The sequence below is a fragment of the Lolium perenne genome, chromosome 2 (genome assembly GCF_019359855.2).
Source record: "Lolium perenne isolate Kyuss_39 chromosome 2, Kyuss_2.0, whole genome shotgun sequence".
NCBI classification, from domain to species: Eukaryota; Viridiplantae; Streptophyta; class Magnoliopsida; order Poales; family Poaceae; genus Lolium; species Lolium perenne.
In genome coordinates, this window is record NC_067245.2 from 147,726,211 (window position 1) to 147,745,301 (window position 19,091).

At 43.5% G+C, this 19,091-nt stretch overlaps 2 protein-coding genes across 2 annotated transcripts; one reads left to right on the plus strand and one right to left on the minus strand.

Annotated features, from left to right (window-relative positions):
• The first annotated feature begins 5,470 nt into the window (after positions 1-5,470).
• Positions 5,471-8,764, plus strand: LOC127322067 (protein SLOW WALKER 1). Its single transcript, XM_051351015.2, has 2 exons — positions 5,471-7,119; positions 7,455-8,764. The coding sequence occupies exon 1, from the start codon at positions 5,510-5,512 to the stop codon at positions 7,112-7,114; it is 1,605 nt and encodes a 534-aa protein (XP_051206975.1). The 5' UTR covers positions 5,471-5,509; the 3' UTR covers positions 7,115-7,119; positions 7,455-8,764.
• Positions 8,765-12,038: 3,274 nt separating this feature from the next.
• LOC127322040 (exocyst complex component EXO84B) lies at positions 12,039-18,680 on the minus strand. The gene is made up of 7 exons (XM_051350986.2): positions 18,281-18,680; positions 17,691-17,788; positions 15,770-16,811; positions 14,120-14,629; positions 13,388-13,576; positions 13,183-13,316; positions 12,039-12,389 (listed from the first exon to the last, which is right to left on the minus strand). The coding sequence occupies exons 1-7, from the start codon at positions 18,497-18,499 to the stop codon at positions 12,227-12,229; spliced, it is 2,355 nt and encodes a 784-aa protein (XP_051206946.1). The 5' UTR covers positions 18,500-18,680; the 3' UTR covers positions 12,039-12,226.
• Between the last annotated feature and the right edge of the window lie 411 nt (positions 18,681-19,091).

A 19,091-nucleotide genomic window follows, 5' to 3' on the forward strand; every position in this document is an offset into this window, starting at 1 on the left:
GGGTAGCCATTATTAGTAATATCTAGCTCGGCCCAATATGGAGAAGGCCCAAGAAGGCAACCCGAATAAGTAGTTGACTAAGACTCTTGTAAAACCCTAGGCTGGTTGCATATATAAAACTAGCTAGGGCACCCGATAGAGGGGAGAACAAATATACAACATAGCTCCGCCTATGGCGGCCCCCTGTAAACATACTTGTGATCATATACTAGATTGCTAGCAGCACATAGGGATCCTCCACCGAGGGGACCCGAAGTTGGGTATATCGTGTGCCTAATCTCGCTCCCGGAATCTCCATCGTCGCTCTTTCCTGAAACCCAAGTCTACAATCCATGTGCATTGCTGAGGTGATCCCTCGTGAGTGCTCGCGGTGATTCACGTCGCGCTGGCGTTCCCGGGCGCCATGGTGGTGCTCTGCGACTCGCCGGTGATGTGCCGGAGCTGCTGTGCTCGGCGTAGCCATGGCTTGGTCGCGGCCTGGCGCCACCGTGACCAGGCTTGTGTCGCCGTGCTGTCGTGGCGCGTCTGCAGTGCTTCTGCTCCAGGTACACGCCTCCTTCACCCCTCTCTCTTCTCCTCTTCTTCTCCAACTCCTGTCTACTGGCCAGGCCTCCCCATTTTTGGGTACTAGCCATGCCTGCGATTGCTGTTGTTGTGATGGTCTTGCTGCTGTTGATCTCCTTAATACCCTAATGCATGTACTGCTGTTGTTTTTGCTGCTAGCTGCTGCTACTGCTCTACTTGTTATGCTGTTGTTGCTGCTATGTTGGCCATGCCATGTTGATGCCATTGTTGTGCTTGCTGCTGCTGTGGGTGCTGCTATGCTACTGGTTGTTAGATGCTTGCTTGGCCTGCCCTAGCTACTGTTGTTGCTCAATTCCTATGTTCATGTCTCTATTCTTGCTTCCCTGGCTTACTCCTGCTAGCAGTCCTTGCATTTAGCAAGTGTCGGTGCTGCCTGTGTGATGATTATTGAGCTCTAGCTCATTGTAGGGCTCTTCTTGGCTTGGCTGCTGCCCATATGCATCAATTCCTTGATGATATGCTTCTGGATACAATTATAAAATTGTTTATATAATCTATGTGATGCAATGGTGAAATTATATGTGGTAATTCAGTAACTCTAGTGAGTTACTGATGTTCTAGCTTGCTCTTGCAAGCTCTGGTGATCATGTGATCACCATTTGCTTGATAAATATTTATTGTGGTATCTCTATGTGATTACTGATGGATAACTGTGCTATTCTATAGGCTCTCACCAAGTGCTGGTGGCTGCTTATGCTTGGTAAATCATGTGTATGTGCTTGCAGTGCTCTATTTGATGCTTAGCAGGTGTCTCTGTTATTTGTCAGTTAATTAATTCATTTATCTATGCAGTTTATCATATTCCAGTGGATAAATGAGATGAACTGATGTGCAGTGATGACTCTTGTGCTATAACTGCTTGAGCTAGAGGGATGCCAACTGCTGTTGGCGACCCTAGCTCCATTTTGAACCCATTTGGGTGATGATAAGTGTGTATGGCTTGATGGTTTGGATGATTGTGTGGTTGAGTTGGCCTTAGCAGTAATCAACTGCTGTTTTGGTAGCTCCCACCTCTGGTGGCTTATTGTGAATGGATAAATGCTTGCTGGCTGATCATATTTGATTGCCAGTAGCTTTTGATGTTGAAAAATACTTGCAGAGTTCATAATCTGCTTTTATCTGATGGTTTTAAAGGGCTAGTGTAGTATGGGTAGGTTTAGGTAAGTATCTGGGATGGTTTCCTTCCTATTTCCATCTGGAAGATGCTACCACTGGTCTGGTTGGCATAACCATGGTCATATGCTTGATTCATCCCTAGTCTTTGCCATTTCCACCAGGTTACACTTGGTCTATGACCAATTGATGATCAAACAGGGTCTATTCACCCTTTGTGTGCTTGTGTGTAGCATGACTGTGCATAATATGAACAAAACCATCTGGTTTTCTCATGATAATGTGTATACCTCACTCCAGCTCCTAGGTTTTGCTGATGTAGAGGATTTCTTCTATGTTGTTGTCTTGTGCTTGTCCTGCTCCTCCTCACTTGCAGTACAAGCTACTTCTCCATATGCTTGTTCATCAGTGCTTGTTCTTTGTGGAAGAAGAACTGGAACACTATTGTTCTTGTGTTCTTGGTGTTCTTGGTGGCTCTGGCTGGTTCAGTCGATGAATGGCCAGGGTTTGGTTGTGGAAAGGTTTTATACCTCCCCTTCCTTGCTTCCCTGGTCGACAGCAAGGTCCTGTGAAGTTTGGTGACTAACTCTGGCTTGTGTGTGTTGGTGTGCATGCACACTGCCTTGTGAGCTGCCTGTGTGTTCCATGTTGGAACTTGGGAAGAAGAGCCCTCTTTTCATACGACTCGGTGATTCCATTGCTCTATCCGGCCGCAAGATTCGATCGCGTACAGCACGAGCACGAGATGGGTTGGGGACTTAGAAATGAGCTATGCTCCAAGAATTTACCCCAGAACTACCTTTGCCCGCCTTTTCTTGTACAATCCATTCCCCCTCTTTACTATATTTAGAATGCTTTTAGGGCTAGTGGAATGAATATAGGTTCAATTGCCGACTCACCTCGTACCTTCTTAGCAAAGAAACCCTTCTTTCACCTGCACCAGCTCTTGGTCTTTGTCCAGGACAAAGATATCGCAATAGTGGAATAAGGAAGTGCAAGTTGGGATGGTGGTTCTTTTGTTGACTCCGTGAAAATGCTTCGGTGGATCAGCTCGGCTGATTCTGGTCTTATCCTTCCCATTTTACTTATTTTAACATTCCATGTGCCATTGCCACTTGGCAAACCATGTATGTTTCCTTTTTATGTTGTTTTATGCAGGGATCAAAGATGATTAAGAAGTTCTCCTTCTACTGGATGATCAAAAAGATCAAGACAGTAGATAGATTTAGTTTAGCTTAGTTCTTCAATTACTTGTAATTTTTTCCTTCTTATTTTTCCTTTATCAATTTCTGAAATGGTTATGTAATAGTTATATTTGGATATTGTAATGACATTGTATCTTGTGTGATAATCAATAAAGCTCAAGGTTTCTCTAATGAGCTTATTGTAATTTATATCTATTCATTTATTGTTTGTATTATCCAAATATAATATTATTTGTTGAATTATTACTTGTCTTGTATTTTATGTAATGTTTAAGTTTGAAATTCAATTCAAACTTATTTCAAATGCATTCATTCAATGATATTTGTTGAATTCGAATGTTTCCCCCTTTTCAAAACCCTAATTCAAAAGAGATCATGTCCAAGTTTATCGCACTCTCGAAAGCCTAATCCTGGCTGGTGTCGAGAGAGAAACTTGTTCCCTCTTAGGTTTTTATGCAATTAAGCGTGAAATTTCCCCTAGTTTTGCGATGCAATGCACATCCCTTTTCTAATTCTACCCCACAAACGTCTGAAATCCTAGGATATTACATTCACCCACCCTCTAGGTTACCGACATTGAACTTTCAACAGCCCCCTTCCCACTGGCGGCCGTAGTCCCCTTCCCACCGGCGGCCACAGCCCCCACGCCGCAAGGTGGTGACATCGCGAATGACGCCCCCAACGTGCTCGACGACGGGTCAAGGTTAACACAATTCTATCTTCTCCGCCCAAATGCTTCGGTTGAATTTGTGCGCGGAAATTGAGCACGATTTTGTAGAGACGGCGACACTTCCTTCATGGATATGTTGGATGAGGTTAACATGCCGCACCTCGAGTCGCTCCGTTTGACGACAGTGAGGCGCAAGTGGTGGACGAAGATGGATAGGAAGATGACAGTGAAGACGATGATGGGGAGGAAGATGACGACGAGGACGAAGAGGTGGTCAAGGTTGAGGCTAATGGAAAAAAATCGAAGAGAAGAAGAGCCAACAACTACACGGAGGTATAAGATGCAACCTTGTGTCGGGCTTTGGCCGCCGTGGGTTGGATTCGGTCTCCGGCACCAATCAAACCGGGAAGCAATATTGGCAGCACATCGAAGATAAGTTCCATAAAATCATGCCTCGCATTCGCCATCCCGTCGATCGCACATACCGATCCCTCCAAGGTCGTTGAGACGCGGTCGAACCGATATGTAACCGTTGGGCTGCGGCAATGGATCAAGTTACAACGAACCCTCCTAGTGGCGCAACTATCAACGAATATGTGAGTACATTCTTTGGTCAACTATTGTATGGTGAACAAAACTAAATAATTTCATTTTTGTTTTGTCAATGTAGGACCGCATTGCAGATGCAAGTATAGAGACATGGCCGGCAGCAAGGGCAAAAGCTTTACAATGAGACATTGCTTTGATGTGCTCCAACGCCTTCCCAGGTGGAAACTGAGGGATCAAGAACATCTCCCAAAGAAAGCTGCAATGGTCAGCATGGATGATAGTGAGGATGAGAGAGATGGAAGGAACAATGGCAAGCCCGAGGGGAACAATAAGGCCAAAGAGAGGTTGAAGCTTGGGGGAGGCATCATTATTGAGGGACAATTTGTTCAAATGATGAAGTCCAAGGAGGCAATAGAGCTGAAGACATTGGAGGCAAAGCTTGTCATTATCGATAAGAAGAAAGAGGTGAAGATTGAAAAGGTTGAAGCCACCCGAGAGGAAGCAAGGAACAAGGCCAAGTTGGAGGAGATGAAGATCAATATGAAGAAAGCCAAAGCAATGCAGGAGCTATTGGCCGAAGAGAAGAAGATCATAATGATGTCCACAAATGACATGAATGAGCAACAAATGGAGTGGTGGAAGGATACCACAACAGAGATCATGGAGAGAAGAAGACTTGCTCGTGCAGGAGCAAATGGTGGCGCATCAGCTACCAATGGAGGTGGTGGCAAATGAGGTGGCGACAGACCGGTCTCCCTTTGATTTGGTTGACGATTTGCAGCAACTTTTTATGGTGAATTATGCACGATTTGATGTAAAAACTATGACTTATGCATCAATTCTTTCCACTTTTAGTGTTTGATATGTCCATTGTGTGAAAAATCCTAGTTTTACGTGTTCGGATGGTGCTGTCGCGGAACAAAGCCCGTAAACCGAAATGTAAAATAGAATATGATGTTTTATAGTTTTGATTTACGGGCTCTAATCTGCGTTAGCCCTTTTCTAAACCGAAAATACGTTTTCGAAAATTGTACTATAGATTTTCGTTCTGCGTGTTTACGGACTTTGTTATAGATGCTCTTTCGAATAGTCAAACTATTACCTGAACTCGGGTTCAATCAGAACGGGCTGGGAATAGGTGGGTACAGAACTACAATAAAGAATAAAACAGGGTCTTATCTGCAAAAGTGTTCCAAGAACTCTACAAAATACAATCTGTGCCGCACGTTCAAGATCTAATGGTCGAAAATACTAGATCCTGCAATCACATGTAATGCCCAAGTTGCCCCCACCATTTCCTCCGCGATCAGTGAACCCATAAAACCCTTTCCCCGTTGCCCTCTAGGGTTTCTCTCCCACTTCGCCGCCGCCCGCCCGCCCGCCCGCCATGGCCGCCGACGCTTCGAAGCCCTTGTTCCCCGCCGCACCGCACACCTCCCTCCTCCCCTCCCACGGGAACCCTAACCGCGTCTCGCCGGAGGCCTCCTACTGGCGCAATTTCCGCTCCTCCGAGCTCGTAACCGCCTCCAATTACCCCGTCACCCACCTCACCTTCTCCCCCGCCCCCGCCAACGCCAAACCCACTCTCGCAGCAGTTTGCTTCTCCGCCGTACAGCTCTTCACCGGCGACCCCCTTGCGCCGCGCCCCAAGATATCTGTCACCAAGGATTTCGTTTATTCGCCTTCCTTCCGCTCAGACGGGGCCCTCCTCGCCGCCGGCGACATTAAGGGTGTCGTCCGCGTCTTCCGCGTCGACAAGCCAACTTCGGGCCCGCTCCGGACCCTCCGCGCCCACTCCGCCGAGACCCGCGTGGTCCGCTACCCAGTGGCTGGCGGCGACAAGATCCACCTCATCACCGCCGGAGACGATGCGCTGCTTGCCTACTGGGACGTCCCCTCCGAGACGCCCGTTTTCACCGTCCCTGCTGCCCACCGCGACTACATCCGCGCCGGCGCCCCGTCCCCGGCTGACCACAACCTCTTCGTCACTGGCTCCTACGACCACAGCGTCAAACTGTGGGATGCCCGTACCGGGAAAGCGCCGTCTCTATCCTTCTCTCATGGCGCCCCGGTGGAGAGCGCGCTGTTCCTGCCGTCTGGTGGGTTGCTTGCCACTGCGGGGGGGAACATGGTGAAGATTTGGGACGTGATTGGTGGTGGTCGGCTTGTGCACTCAGTGGAGAGCCATGTCAAGACAGTGATGGCGCTCGCGCTCGGGAAGATGGGCACCGCCGGGGAAACTCGGCTGCTTAGTGCAGGGAGTGATGGATATGTGAAGAGCTTTGATTTTGGGGAGCTTAAGATCACACACTCTATGCGATACCCAAAGCAATTGCTGTCTGTGGCATGCTCACCTTGCGGCACAGTGCTTGTTGCTGGGTCTTCAAAGGGAGATATTTTCGTGCGCAGAAGGAAGAAGGCAACCGAGGAGGAGGAGCAAGCGGGGAAGGTTGTCAGCGGTGTGTTCGATTGGACATCGCCCAAGCCAGAGAAGCAGGCACTGAAGCCAAGCTACTATAGGTACTTTAGCCGTGGTCAGAATGAAAAGCCAAAGCAGGGCGACTTTGTGATCGAGAGACCTAAGAAGGTGAAAATTGCAGAGCATGATAAGTTGCTGAGGAAGTTCAGGCACAAGGAGGCTCTAGTTTCAGCATTAGCTAAGAACAATCCAAGGAGTGTGGTGGCTGTGATGGAGGAGCTAGTTGCAAGGAGAAAGCTGGTGAGATGCATAGGGAATCTGGACGTCGACGAACTAGGTTTTCTCCTGGAGTTCCTGCATCGGAACGCAACCTTGCCAAGGTACGCCAGGTTGTTGCTCGGTGTGGCAAACAAGGTGTTGGAGATGCGCGCTGAGGATATCCGCTCAGATGGGAAGCTGAGAGGGTACATCAGGAATCTCAAGAGAATGGTTGTGGAGGAGATTCAGATACAGCACACACTGCAGGGAATTCAAGGGATGATATCGCCCATGCTTGCACTTGCAAGTAGATGAAAAAGGTGCTTTTTCTTGAAAGGGAATTTTTGCTATCTGTTTGATTGCAATGAGGGCTGCCATATGTGCTGATGTATGTTAGTTTACACTTCATAGACCATGGTTGTTGGTGAAATTGGGCTTGTTACTATTTGAGATACTCTATTCTAGTAGTGTCTAAACTTTTGATGAGATTATTGTTCAACTATGCTTATTTTGATGATATGCAATATCCATCCAAGAGATGTGGTCGATTGTTACTCCTTGTGCTTCTTTCAGTTGTGCAAATTTTTGTTAATTGTGTATCTTGATATAATCAATTGTTCTGCATAATAATCAGTTGTTCAATTTCAATATTCAGGCCCTTTGCTTTTCATGCCAGAGCCAAAATGGCCATGTTTGTCTGGAAGAAATTTCAAAGTTTTGGTGTTCAATAGACCGGAGCTCTATTAGCTGCTCTCACCAATTTGTTTGTTGAGCATTTTATAATTTCACTCTGCCGCTTATTAATTTCATAGTTCATAAGTCAGTTTGGATTCATGTGCTCGGCTATCTGATACTGATGTCTTGGTATTACTTGTGAGCGCTGCATAGGGATAATGCTGTCGCTATATTTCCGGACATGGAAAACCTGTGTTTGTGCGATTTTGTTGTTTTGTCTATATATGTTTTAAGATCAGACCCTGCACACAAATTCATCTTCCACAACTACAAGCTACTCAAATGTCGGGGATGAAGTATCTTTTCAGATGGAAATATCGCGATGGGAATGTTACCTCACCTCATATTGATTAGGGTACTGATGATGGGCTATTTATCCTCTCTTTACTCCCGTCGTAGTGCGACACTTTGATTATTATTTTCCCCTCTCCTTGATTCAGTCGACTGGTTCTCCATTTCTTTTTTATGGGAGGGGATTACTGGTTACCGGTTCTAGGCCACTCTTTCCTTCTTTGTATATGTGTCCCCTTTTCCTGTGGTTTGTATAGGCTGTGTTTGGATTTTTTCCACGCTGCTGGTCCTTTCCTCCTTTCATTTTCTTTATGTTGGGGCTTGACTTGATGGAGGTTGAGTCGTCCAACAATGGGAGAAGGGGCGGAGGGGATGGAGAACGCGGCGTCCACCGATGGGTGTGGAGGTGGCCACCGGCGGGTGGAGGCTGCTGCGTCCAACATCGGAAGTGAGGTGGGTGGAGTGGCGTTCGCCGACAGGGATCGCGGCGGGTCCGTTGGTGGGACAGAAGCTGCCTCTGGCCCTAGGGAACCCTCTGACGACATGGTCTTCACGTAGCACTGCCAGCAGATGGTGAGATTGCTTCGTACATATCTTCTACTGTTTATTTTGATGATCTGTGTTATTGCAAGGGGGTGCTGAGTTCCGTTCATGGACGGGGTGTCCCATCTTTATGTGCCCCCATGGCAATGGTGAGCAGGAATCTTACCAGGACGAGCATCTTCAGTCTAGCATTAGCTGGGTATGGTTCCGCAGGTCAACCTGGACATTGTCCTCCAAAAGCTAGACGCAGCATGCAATTTATTTGTTTTCCAGCGGTTTGTCTCCTTTTTTATTCTTATTGCTTCATATGTCAACTGCAGCAATTGAGATTATTCATCTCTGAACTGTTCGTGGTCATCTCCTCATATACATCATCCCACAAATTGATACATTAAACCTATTTATTCACTCTTTTAAAGTTGTAGAGATTATTAGCACGATCAGGCTCCAGCCCTTCCATATTGTTATTGGTTGCTCTGATGTTTCATTTTTTTTTATCAATTGTATAGGTTCTGGATTGTTTTTGGTTTGTTGACCTGTCCTTGCATCTGTTCGCCGTGTTTGTCTAGCCCGCCTAGCTGAAGATGTCTCAAATTGTGACTGATCAGTTCTATCAATTAGCAATCTCTTAGCTCTTGGAACTCTATTCTTTGATTGTCAATCATTCCACTTGCAATTCTCTTCTATCTTTGGGCCTTTCTTTTTTCCATATGAAGCAAAAGCTCTGGGTTCCACTATCACCAGGATAACGGAACAGATTTAAAGATGATTCCACCCCCACCCCCAAAGGGTAACAAAGAAAAAACAAAAGAAAACCCCGAAGGGGCAAAGGCCCATCAACCTGTCAGAAACACCAAATTACTTGCAGCAGACCGCATCTAAAGAGAAACAAGAACCAAACCCAACAACAAAGTAACATTCAACATAAATAGCTCTTTCACATCGAATCCCCTCCCTGGCAATCGGTCGCTCGAGCGATCGGTTTCTGTCGACGCGGAACGCTCGCGCGAAAGCGCGACTCAATTCCCTTTGTATCACGTAGTGTTTTAATTGCGTTCACACGTGTTCACACTAACAGCTTGTATTACTACTTTGCAAGTTGCATGCAGCCAATAGCGTTCACACTTCATGCATGCACATGCACAGAGCATCTCATGGATTTGCATTTAATGAGCCAACTTTTCAGCACTCTTTCATAAGTTGTTGCATGCATACACATAGCATTTCACTCTTTTTTCTTCAGCACGAGGCAGACTCTCAATTCTCTTTTTGCAATTTCCTTTTGGGTTTTTTTTCGTACGGTAATTCATATTTAATGGGGTCCTTTTGCAATTCCCTTTTTCGGGCCAATGGTTTTTAAGGGAGAAAATAACGGGTGGAAAGATCCACTTGCAACTCAAATGAACTACCACTTGCTACTCAAATTAAGTACTGTTTTAAGTTGTAAGCTAACAAAAGTTGCTAAAAAATTTCTTAATGAAAATTACTTTTTAGGGTTGCTAGGTATTTATATTTACCGTTGATAAATAACGGGGCACCGGATTGATAACTTGTAAACAAAAAAAAGTCGCTACATATTTTAAATTAAATTAAATTTTTAGGGTTGATATTTATTTATATTTACCATTGATAAATAGCGGGTCACCGGGTTGATAGCTTCTAAACTAAAAGAGAGTCGCTAAAATATTTTAAATGAAATATTTTTTAGGGTTATTATTTATTTATATTTATCGTTGATAAATAACGAGGCACCGGGTTGATAGCTTGTAAAATAAAAAAATGTTCGCTAAAATATTCTAAATGGAATACTTTTTAGGGTTGGTAGTTATTTATAATTACCATTGATAAATAACAGAGCACCGGGTTGATAACTTGTAAACTAAAAAAGAGTCGCCAAAATATTCAAAATAAAATTAGATTTTTAGGGTTGGTAGTTATTTATATTTACTGTTGATAAATAACAGGACACCGGGTTGATAGCTTCTAAACTGAAAAAAAATCGCTAAACTGTTTCAAATAAAATTAACTTTGGGATTGATAATTTTATACATTTACCGTTGATCACTCAAGTACGGAGGGGTTGATTATTCAGATAGAGAGGGTTGATAAATTTTAGCCCGAAAAAAACTTTCTCGAGACATATCAACATGGGTGCTAGTTTTGAAGATCTTGTCGAGACGGATTTATTGGTGAAACCGAATCTTAATTTGGAGTTGTCGTTTGAAAGTTAAAACGTTTTGAATTTACAAAATTGGAAAAGATTCCGCTGACATCAGCATATTCGTCTATTTATGCATGCATGCAGAACTTTCCCTCAATAGCCTACACCAGGTTGATAATTTTATACATTCACCCTTGATCACTCAAGTACGGAGTGTTGATTATTCAGATAGAGAGGGTTGATAACTTTTAGCCCGAAAAAAAGTTTCTCGAAACATATCAACATGGGTGCTAGTTTTGAAGATCTCGTCGAGATGGATTTATTGGTGAAAGCGAATCTTAATTTGAAGTTGTCGTTTGAAAGTTAAAATATTTTGAATTTTCAAATTTGGAAAAGATTCCGCTGACATCAGCGGATTCGTATTTTTGTGCATGCATGCAGAACTTTCCCTCAATAGCCTGCACTAGGTTGATAATTTTATATATTTACCGTTGACCACTCAAGTACGGAGGGGTTGATTATTCAGATAGAGAGGGTTGATAACTTTTAGCCGGAAAATAAATTTGTCGAAACATATCAACATGGGTGCTAGTTTTGAAGATCTCGTCGAGCCGGATGTGATTGTGAAAACGGATCTTAAATCGGAGTTGTTGTTTGAGAGATAAAATATTTTAAAATTTCGAATTTGATAAGTTTTAACGTGGACGTGAGTCAGAGAAAGGAGAAGAAAGAGGTTTGCTCACGTAACCCAGAAAAGCTGTCGGAAAGTGATCGCTAAACAAGCTTTGAGCGAACGACCGCCAGCTAGGGTCGCCCCTTTCACATGGCCTATTCCAGAGCAAAATGAACCACCGTCTAGGCACCAAATTGAAATTGCTCTTTCACATCCTCAATCTTTAGCTTCCTCTAACGATGAGCCATGATCTTCGATACGAAGAAAGTGAGAGGTTGTCGACCCGTGAGTTTTTTTTTTTTTTTTTTTTTTTTTTTGAAATATTGTCGACCCGTGAGCTAACACCACATTGCCTGAAGAATATCAGCTCCATGTAACAGATCCTGCTTATCCCCCTCATTTGAAGTCATGCCCAGTATTTCAAAAAATAGCAAATTATCTCCACAAGAGATTTGATCAACTTTTTTTTTTCTTTCAAAACAAACCCTATTTCTAAATTTCCACAAAGCCCAGCAAAGAGTTGCGACTTCCACAACATCCTATTGAGTCTCTCTTGTGGATTCTATTGAGTTGGTGAATCGGGCCAACCGGTGTGTATGTTCTGTACATTTGTATCTTCGAGTCCCATCTACTCCGTATTAGTCAAGTTCATAGGAAATTTGCCGCAGGTCAGAATTAGTTTGAGACATCATTAAGCCAATTGATCCAGAATTGCGAGTTCACAACAACTTATTCATTCTTCACAAAAACTGATGAAAGAATCATACTGTGCTACGGTGATAGCTCATGCCATATACTGAACATGCAAGACGCAACGCTCACGGGCCTCAGTGCCATGAAATAATTGCTAAGGATTCTTTTTTCCTAGGTCAAACCATTATCCATCTATGCTACCACAACAGATGTATGTAAAATAAAGAATGAAAACAAACGCATAAGAATATAGAACTGAGAAATATGAAAGGACAGAATGTACTATTGCTTATTATACATTGACCTGCCTACAAAAATACTAGCCTGCAAACTAAGAGCTGCCATGGGATCTGAACGATGACATCGAGTGCGCTGAAACTGAGGCGGTCGGACTGTGAATCTCCCTGTCCCCATTGGCAGCTCTACCCTTTCCACTGATCATGCCGACAACCTCTTGAGAGACATCCATGAACCAATCATCACCAGGAAGGACACTGCACAAAACCAAGTGTGCCAATTGTAATTTAGAAGTCCACAGCAAAAGCAACTTCAGATATGGAGTAATACTTTTGTCAAGTATTGGTATGCACACCAATTTCAACGAAATAACTAAAAAAGTGCCCCTCGTCCAAAAAGGCCATAATTGGTATGAACGATCCTGAAGCGAACTGTTAGACTACGATTCGGACATAAGATACTTCTGATGTATTACTGCAATCTGGAGACCCAGGAAACATCTTTCTTTCAATTCACATAACAAAGATTCCAATTGCCATGTAGCTACATATTGTTCACGCATGTGTTAATCACCCTAGCATACTGAGTTTTTCCACATAGCTCCATGAGAACAAGGGATGAATTTAACAGCTGGGGTCACTAGAGCTACAGCCCCACGGTACCAAAGAAATATTGCCACCATAACTTATCCTTGACTTCAACCAAACAAGGAACTATCATATTCCTTGAATATTTATGGATCATTTTAGTAGGAGGCAGTGGTGGTAGTCGCACAAGCATATCACCATATTGTTTAATGCAACTAACCACATAACAGCTGTATCTCTATTGTTTAGAGAATCTTAGTAGCTGGAAGATATGCCAGGCAAACTTATGCTTGGTTTTCGAAACAAATTAGGTAGACATGACACTTTAAATGTCTCGTAAATTCGTATTTGAATAGCACAGTTGCGTGCTTTAGATAATTAACCTCTTTTGCTGAAGTTAGCTAATACAGAGTTACTTGGTTTTGAACCAATAGAAGTATAAATAGGAGTCAAAGCATAATACCTATCAGGATTCATTCCAGTGGCAGAAAAGGCACCCATTGCTCTATCAATGATGTCCAATATGACTTGATGTACATGTCTAGACAAAAATCGACCTTGTCCGAAGATGATGACAAATTGCATATCCAGGTAGAACTGCAAATAATGGGGGGAAATGAAACAATAATTACAGCTAAAAGAAAGAAAAAAGGGGGTAAGGAACTTACCTGCTGAAGACCAAGGGGGCCCAAAGGCTTTGGTCCCTGTTCAATCTCTTCCCAGAAGGCCTGATCCTCCGAGAGCCAAAGTATAACAGTCTCTGTGAGCCGCATCATCAGCAAAGTAGCAAATCTTTCTCTACCAACAAACATATCTGCAGCAATGCCTGCCATCCTATTTAGCTTTGCATACAGTTCCTGCAATGAATAGCACATAAGATACTTCCATAGACCATAATGTGCAGGACAACCTTGCCACATACAAAGAAACATTACATTGAATACAAAGGACCATCATCATGAAAGCTAGCATATTGACGCAGTTTATAACTATATGAGTGGAATATCACATTAAAGGTGCCTACTTTTTCAAACCTGTACATATGTTTCATCCACTCTAGTCCCTTACAATCTCTGGATCATTCCACGGACCCGGGTAATGTTAGTTATAACTATCCTCCAGTTATATGATCACCAATTCACGATAGAACAACTACAAAATTATGAACTAAAGTGTCCAATAGCACAAACAATGAGATAGAAAATCATTTCAACGTAGCATTCCACTGAACGAGGCACTGTTTTAACCTTGAATTGAGCAACATATACCAAAGATTTCGAAAAGCTAAAGGATTTGCAAGACAAAGGTAGGGGTCAAGGATGAATATAAGCGACTCGAATGACATAAGCAGTAAGGTTTAAATTCTCAAGAGGCAATAAATAAATGTAGCTTGTAAATACCTGGAAAATTGGAGATGGGACCCACTCTGGCTCTTCGACAGTATTATCCATACTAATATACATTTCCGCGCTGAGATGGGTATCACCTTCGTCGGTAAATATTAGTTCGAGAGCATGCTGCCTGCAGAAACTATCTCTCAATCTGTCTACCATGCGTTGTAGTTTCCTTTTCCATTCTCGTAGCTCAGGCACACGGTTTTGTTTATCTGGCCCTCTTTTACGCAAATCATCCGTGGACTGGTTTATTGATGATAGTTTCATAGCTGCTCTGGGAAGCAATTCCTCGGCAAGTAAAGATGCATTGGCTAATAAAGCCAACTGTTGTTCTTCAGTTTCTGCCATTCTTACAATCTTATTGCCTAAGCCCTCTACGTTAGCTTCGTCATCCATTGATCCAGGTAATGCACTTATGAGCAAATTGACGTATAAGTTGAAATTTTTTGCGATCCCATCCATTGTCGAACCCCCTAACTGCAAGCTAAGGAGTGGTGCAACATCCTCGAAGTAATCCTGAAAGTTACAGGTATTATAAATACATGTTGTGTTAAGTCATACATTATGGTTGAAAGGATAAAGATACAAAGACAATAACCCCATTCAAAGAAACCGGGTGCAATGGTGGCAGTTTGTATTAGAAGATTTCTTATATGGATATGTGATGATGATGTAGATGGCTAGTTTCTCACCTATATACCACTGAAGCCAAGTATTAAACAATTTTAAGCTCTGACAGGCTGGCCCACTAGTATTACTGTCGTTGATGATTTTATCCTTCCAAATAGGACAATGTTAGATTTGAATTTTGTCAGGAGCTCTATGATTTTTCCAGACACCTCAATGTCTGCAATCCTACTGTATTAATATAACATGCTGTAGTTTGACGCTTAAGGAAGACGAAGGACAAAGAATTAAATATTCCTATATTTGTCCACTTCCAAGGCTACATTCCTAATTCTTGATTGCCACGAAATGCCTACTTTAGTATTAATGTACTATGGAACTACAACAGTTCCCTCAAAGCAAACAAAATGGTGAAGGACTAATCACCAAGCTGGTCCATGCCAACCACCTAGGCTCAGCAACTACCATTTCTCCAGGGAACTCCTGCAGAAACTATTCATCTGCTGCCAAGAGATGCTGCTGAGCTGCCACATCTCCAAGACATGCCACCACCTCAGATCACCTCCCTAACGTACTGACACCTCTCCTGGTCAATACTTGGTACTCCCTCATCATGTTGCCCCTCCACTCACATGGTCTCTCCTACTCTGTTCTTCTCTTCTCTAACCCACCCCCTGCTCTGATCTGTTTGTACAACTGCCATACTAGTCTCAGGCTATTCATGACTAGTCACCTAGTCGGTTGCGTGGAGACTCGACTTGACTAGGTTGAAAACCTTGAAGTCGAGGTTATCATCTACCGAGAACTAACCAAATCTAAGCTGAGAACTACATCTTTGTGCGAACATAACTTCAATCAAGATAAATGTTAACTTTGGATGTAGCTATTTGTAGTCTAGTAAAGAACAAACCAATACTATTATGCCATACTCGGCATGGCCAAGCTTGCAAGAAGGATAGGTCACTACCATTTTGATGAAAACAAGTAGGAAAGATTCATTCATATTAATCAAAATGGATCAATCATTACCTGAACCATCGAATTGAAACGATGCGCGCTGGTAGAGAGCTTTGGTTGAAGTGCCAAATTAGCAACGGAAGATCTAGCTACTGGGCGAATACCATTTGGGGGATAAGTAAGTGTCCAGTTATCGGCTGCAGCTAGGGCAGCAGTACTCTCTTCAATTCTCCTCAAGTTAGCATCTAATGCTTGCTCAAGACTGGGCTTGAATTGCTTCAGGAGAACAGAGGAAACAGACAGACCACGAGCTTCCAGCAAGGAACAATGGCCAAGTGATATCTGAACACATTCTGCAGCTGCTCTCAAGCCTCCAGCAGCTGCACAAGAAGACAACACATGCCTCTTTACCAGAAGTGCAAAGGACAAGACCTGCTTGGTCGCCCATGTAACCAGCTCAGAAGCATAACATGACTCGTCACCAAAGACTTCTACAGAGTCACTGAGCGCCTGAGCTACAACTGAAAAAACTTGTTGAGCAAGTGCTGCAGTGTATGCCCCGCCATATGATGTGCTTGACGGATGTATAGTTTGCAAGTTGCATTGGAGCCTTTGATTATGTGCACTGAGTAACAGACTGTGAGCTCGAGGGCCATCACCAAGCCTTTTAAGAGCAGAAGCGGCAGCGCGAAGTTCAATGCCACGAGTAGACGACTGACAAGCAGCTTCAGCAAGCTGGTCTGCAAGCTTTTGACGATTATCAGAGACAGCACCTCTCAAAGCTGAAATTTCTGCTGCAGTTAGAGTTTGTGTACGTCTTGCGTCTGCAGCAACTCGCTCCGCTTCATCTAGTGCATCTAGCGCTTCGTCTACTCTCCTCTCAGCTAGCAAAACATCAAGCAAGTCAGGGAAATCTGCAGACCATTTCTGTATTTCTGAAGGTTCCTGATCTTCAACATTGGATATGTCCTCTTCTGTAGAACCTTCTGTGCCCGAAGTCAGGGAATCTATCTGAACTCCTTCAGATAGACCATGGATTAAAGCTGCCTGTGTATTGAGTAAATTTCTAATTGATAAGAGCTCTCCTTCTAGGTCTGATATCTCCTTCGATGTTCTGATGGCCAGGAGATCAATTTTAATATAAAAGTGGGGACACAGAAATAATATTGAAGAGGACGAACAGAAACAAATAAAAGAAATTATTTAACAGCAATGTCATGAATGCAAAATTAGATGCTTTGCACATAAAAAATGATTATACCCATGATCCTCGATTCATAATAATAGTGAGGCTATTGGTTGAAGAAGACACATTTATTGTTATTCTTGACAGTCAGAGCACTAACTTTTGAGTTTAGGACAGAAGAAAAACCAAATACATGATAGCTACCTACAACCTTTATGTATAAACACAAAGGATGCATATGTATAATAAAAGGGGACTGACTATAGTGTGTACGATTGTGTGAGTGTATGCTACGTGCTTACCAAACAATTCTCCAACCATCCACTCACTACTCAGTTAACAAGTCGGAAGTGGGAATATATGAAAAAGGAGAACATTTGAGGAACTTTGGTACGTAGCTGGCGTTTGCATATGTAGCCATCCACAAAAAGCTTAACAGAATTTCTAAGAAACAAATAAGCTAAAGACAGTAAACTAAAATAGGTAAATGCTTCCGCATAAGCAATTTTTATTAATGTAAGGCGTTTGATATAAACATAGGAGTAGCGTAGTATCGATTATTGAAGGACCAAAAGGTTTTAAGTGATTTTTCCTGTGGTACTAATGCAGCACATAACAGAGTGGATGAAAAGATTGGCATCAGCAATTAGAAGATACCATCGTCATGTTTCGTTGTTCTTATAGGCCTTATCCGAAATTTAACAAGAGTAGAAAATAATGTGCCATCATGATTACGGGGGTTAATTTCTAGCACACAAGTGACAATTGATAAAAGCAGAAATCACAGTCTTGGGGCGGCTGCCAGACCTGATGAATGCAGCATAATTTGCATAGACACTTCTGCGCATTTCTTCAGCTGAAGCCTTCTTTAGATCTTGCAGATAAGAACACAAATGTCTTATTTCCTGTAATAAAGAGTTGATTCGTCAGCTATTAGCCAGGTTTTCCGTTTTGACGTATAATGCAGCCAAAACACAATCCCTTGTACAAGGAATTAATCAAGTTTCACCTCCAGCTAGAGTAATAAAGTATTCGCCTGAAACAATTCCTGTTCATTTAGTCCTATATTGCAACCACAACCATGCCACACAGAATCAGAATTATTCATCTACATAGACTATCTAATCATTTGACCAAAATCTCTAGATAGTACATAGCATAATTCAACAATGCAAACATAAGAAAGGAGAAGTTGATGCCCCCATAACGTATTTGACCTGAATGCGAACACCAATCGAGCCACCACATGGTATTTCTCGTGCCCCCATACGAACCGCGATCACAGGCTCCTTCCACCACCCAAATCCCACCATTCGCGATCCAGACTCGGCAAACACAAATGGAGATGGATCGCAATCCCTAGCCGGATCAGAGAGAGGGAGAGAGAGCTGCCTCACCTTCTCGTTCATGGTCTGGCACTTGGACTGCACGTAGGCGTCGGGATCGAAGTTGTCGGTCTTGAAGATCTTGAGCTTGTCGGCGAGCTGCACCCCGCCGTCGCCGCCGCCCCCGCCCCCGCCACCTCCACCGGCGCCAACCCCCAACGCCGCCCCGCCGACCGGGAACACCCCGGAGTGGCCGGCCGGCCGCGACCGCGAGGACTTGGCCGACGCCATCCGAGATCCAGAGGCCTCCTAGCGCAGGGCAATGTCGGGATTGGGTTGGCGGGGCGTGCAAGGGTCCGAGATCGCCGCCGTCCTGGCTGTCGTCGTTGGAGGGTCCGTGGTGGGCGGTGGGTTAGTTGCTCGTCAATCGAATGAACCAACGAATGATTTGAGGGCGGCCCTTGTTGGAGATTTATTTTTCTATTTTCGTTCTAATAATTTGGGTTAGGAACTTGGGATTAGGCGTGGCACCTACCAAAGCTTCAAGTTTCCTTCCACCTAGACACTCTTTTTGCTATCTACGGTAGTATAAGTTTCCACCTAGACTTGTGATGTGATTGACATTGGAATTGCAAACCGGCGCCGAGGTGTGTCTTGTTTCTCTTCAATATTTTTCTTAGGCATCTCAAATAAATAATATTTTTCTTAGGCTCAAACGTCTATATCTTTCCTTCCCGGAAACTTCATGAAAATTCCTCATTAAATTTCATGTACTATACTAAATTACATAAGGGCCCTAGGTGTCAATCAAATTAAAGTTTTCTCCTATAGATCACCTTTCTAGCCATCCAATTAATTGACTGAAAGTTGTGATTCAGAACAT

Excerpts from the sequence above, each read along its gene's own strand:
- LOC127322067 (XM_051351015.2), top strand. The coding sequence starts at position 5,510 with ATGGCCGCCGACGCTTCGAAGCCCTTGTTCCCCGCCGCACCGCACACC.
- LOC127322040 (XM_051350986.2), bottom strand. The coding sequence starts at position 18,499 with ATGGCGTCGGCCAAGTCCTCGCGGTCGCGGCCGGCCGGCCACTCCGGG. Across the intron at positions 16,812-17,690 it reads AATTATGCTGCATTCATCAG|AACATCGAAGGAGATATCAG; the intron begins GTCTGGCAGCCG and ends CCTGGCCATCAG. Across the intron at positions 13,577-14,119 it reads TCCCATCTCCAATTTTCCAG|GAACTGTATGCAAAGCTAAA; the intron begins GTATTTACAAGC and ends TATTCATTGCAG.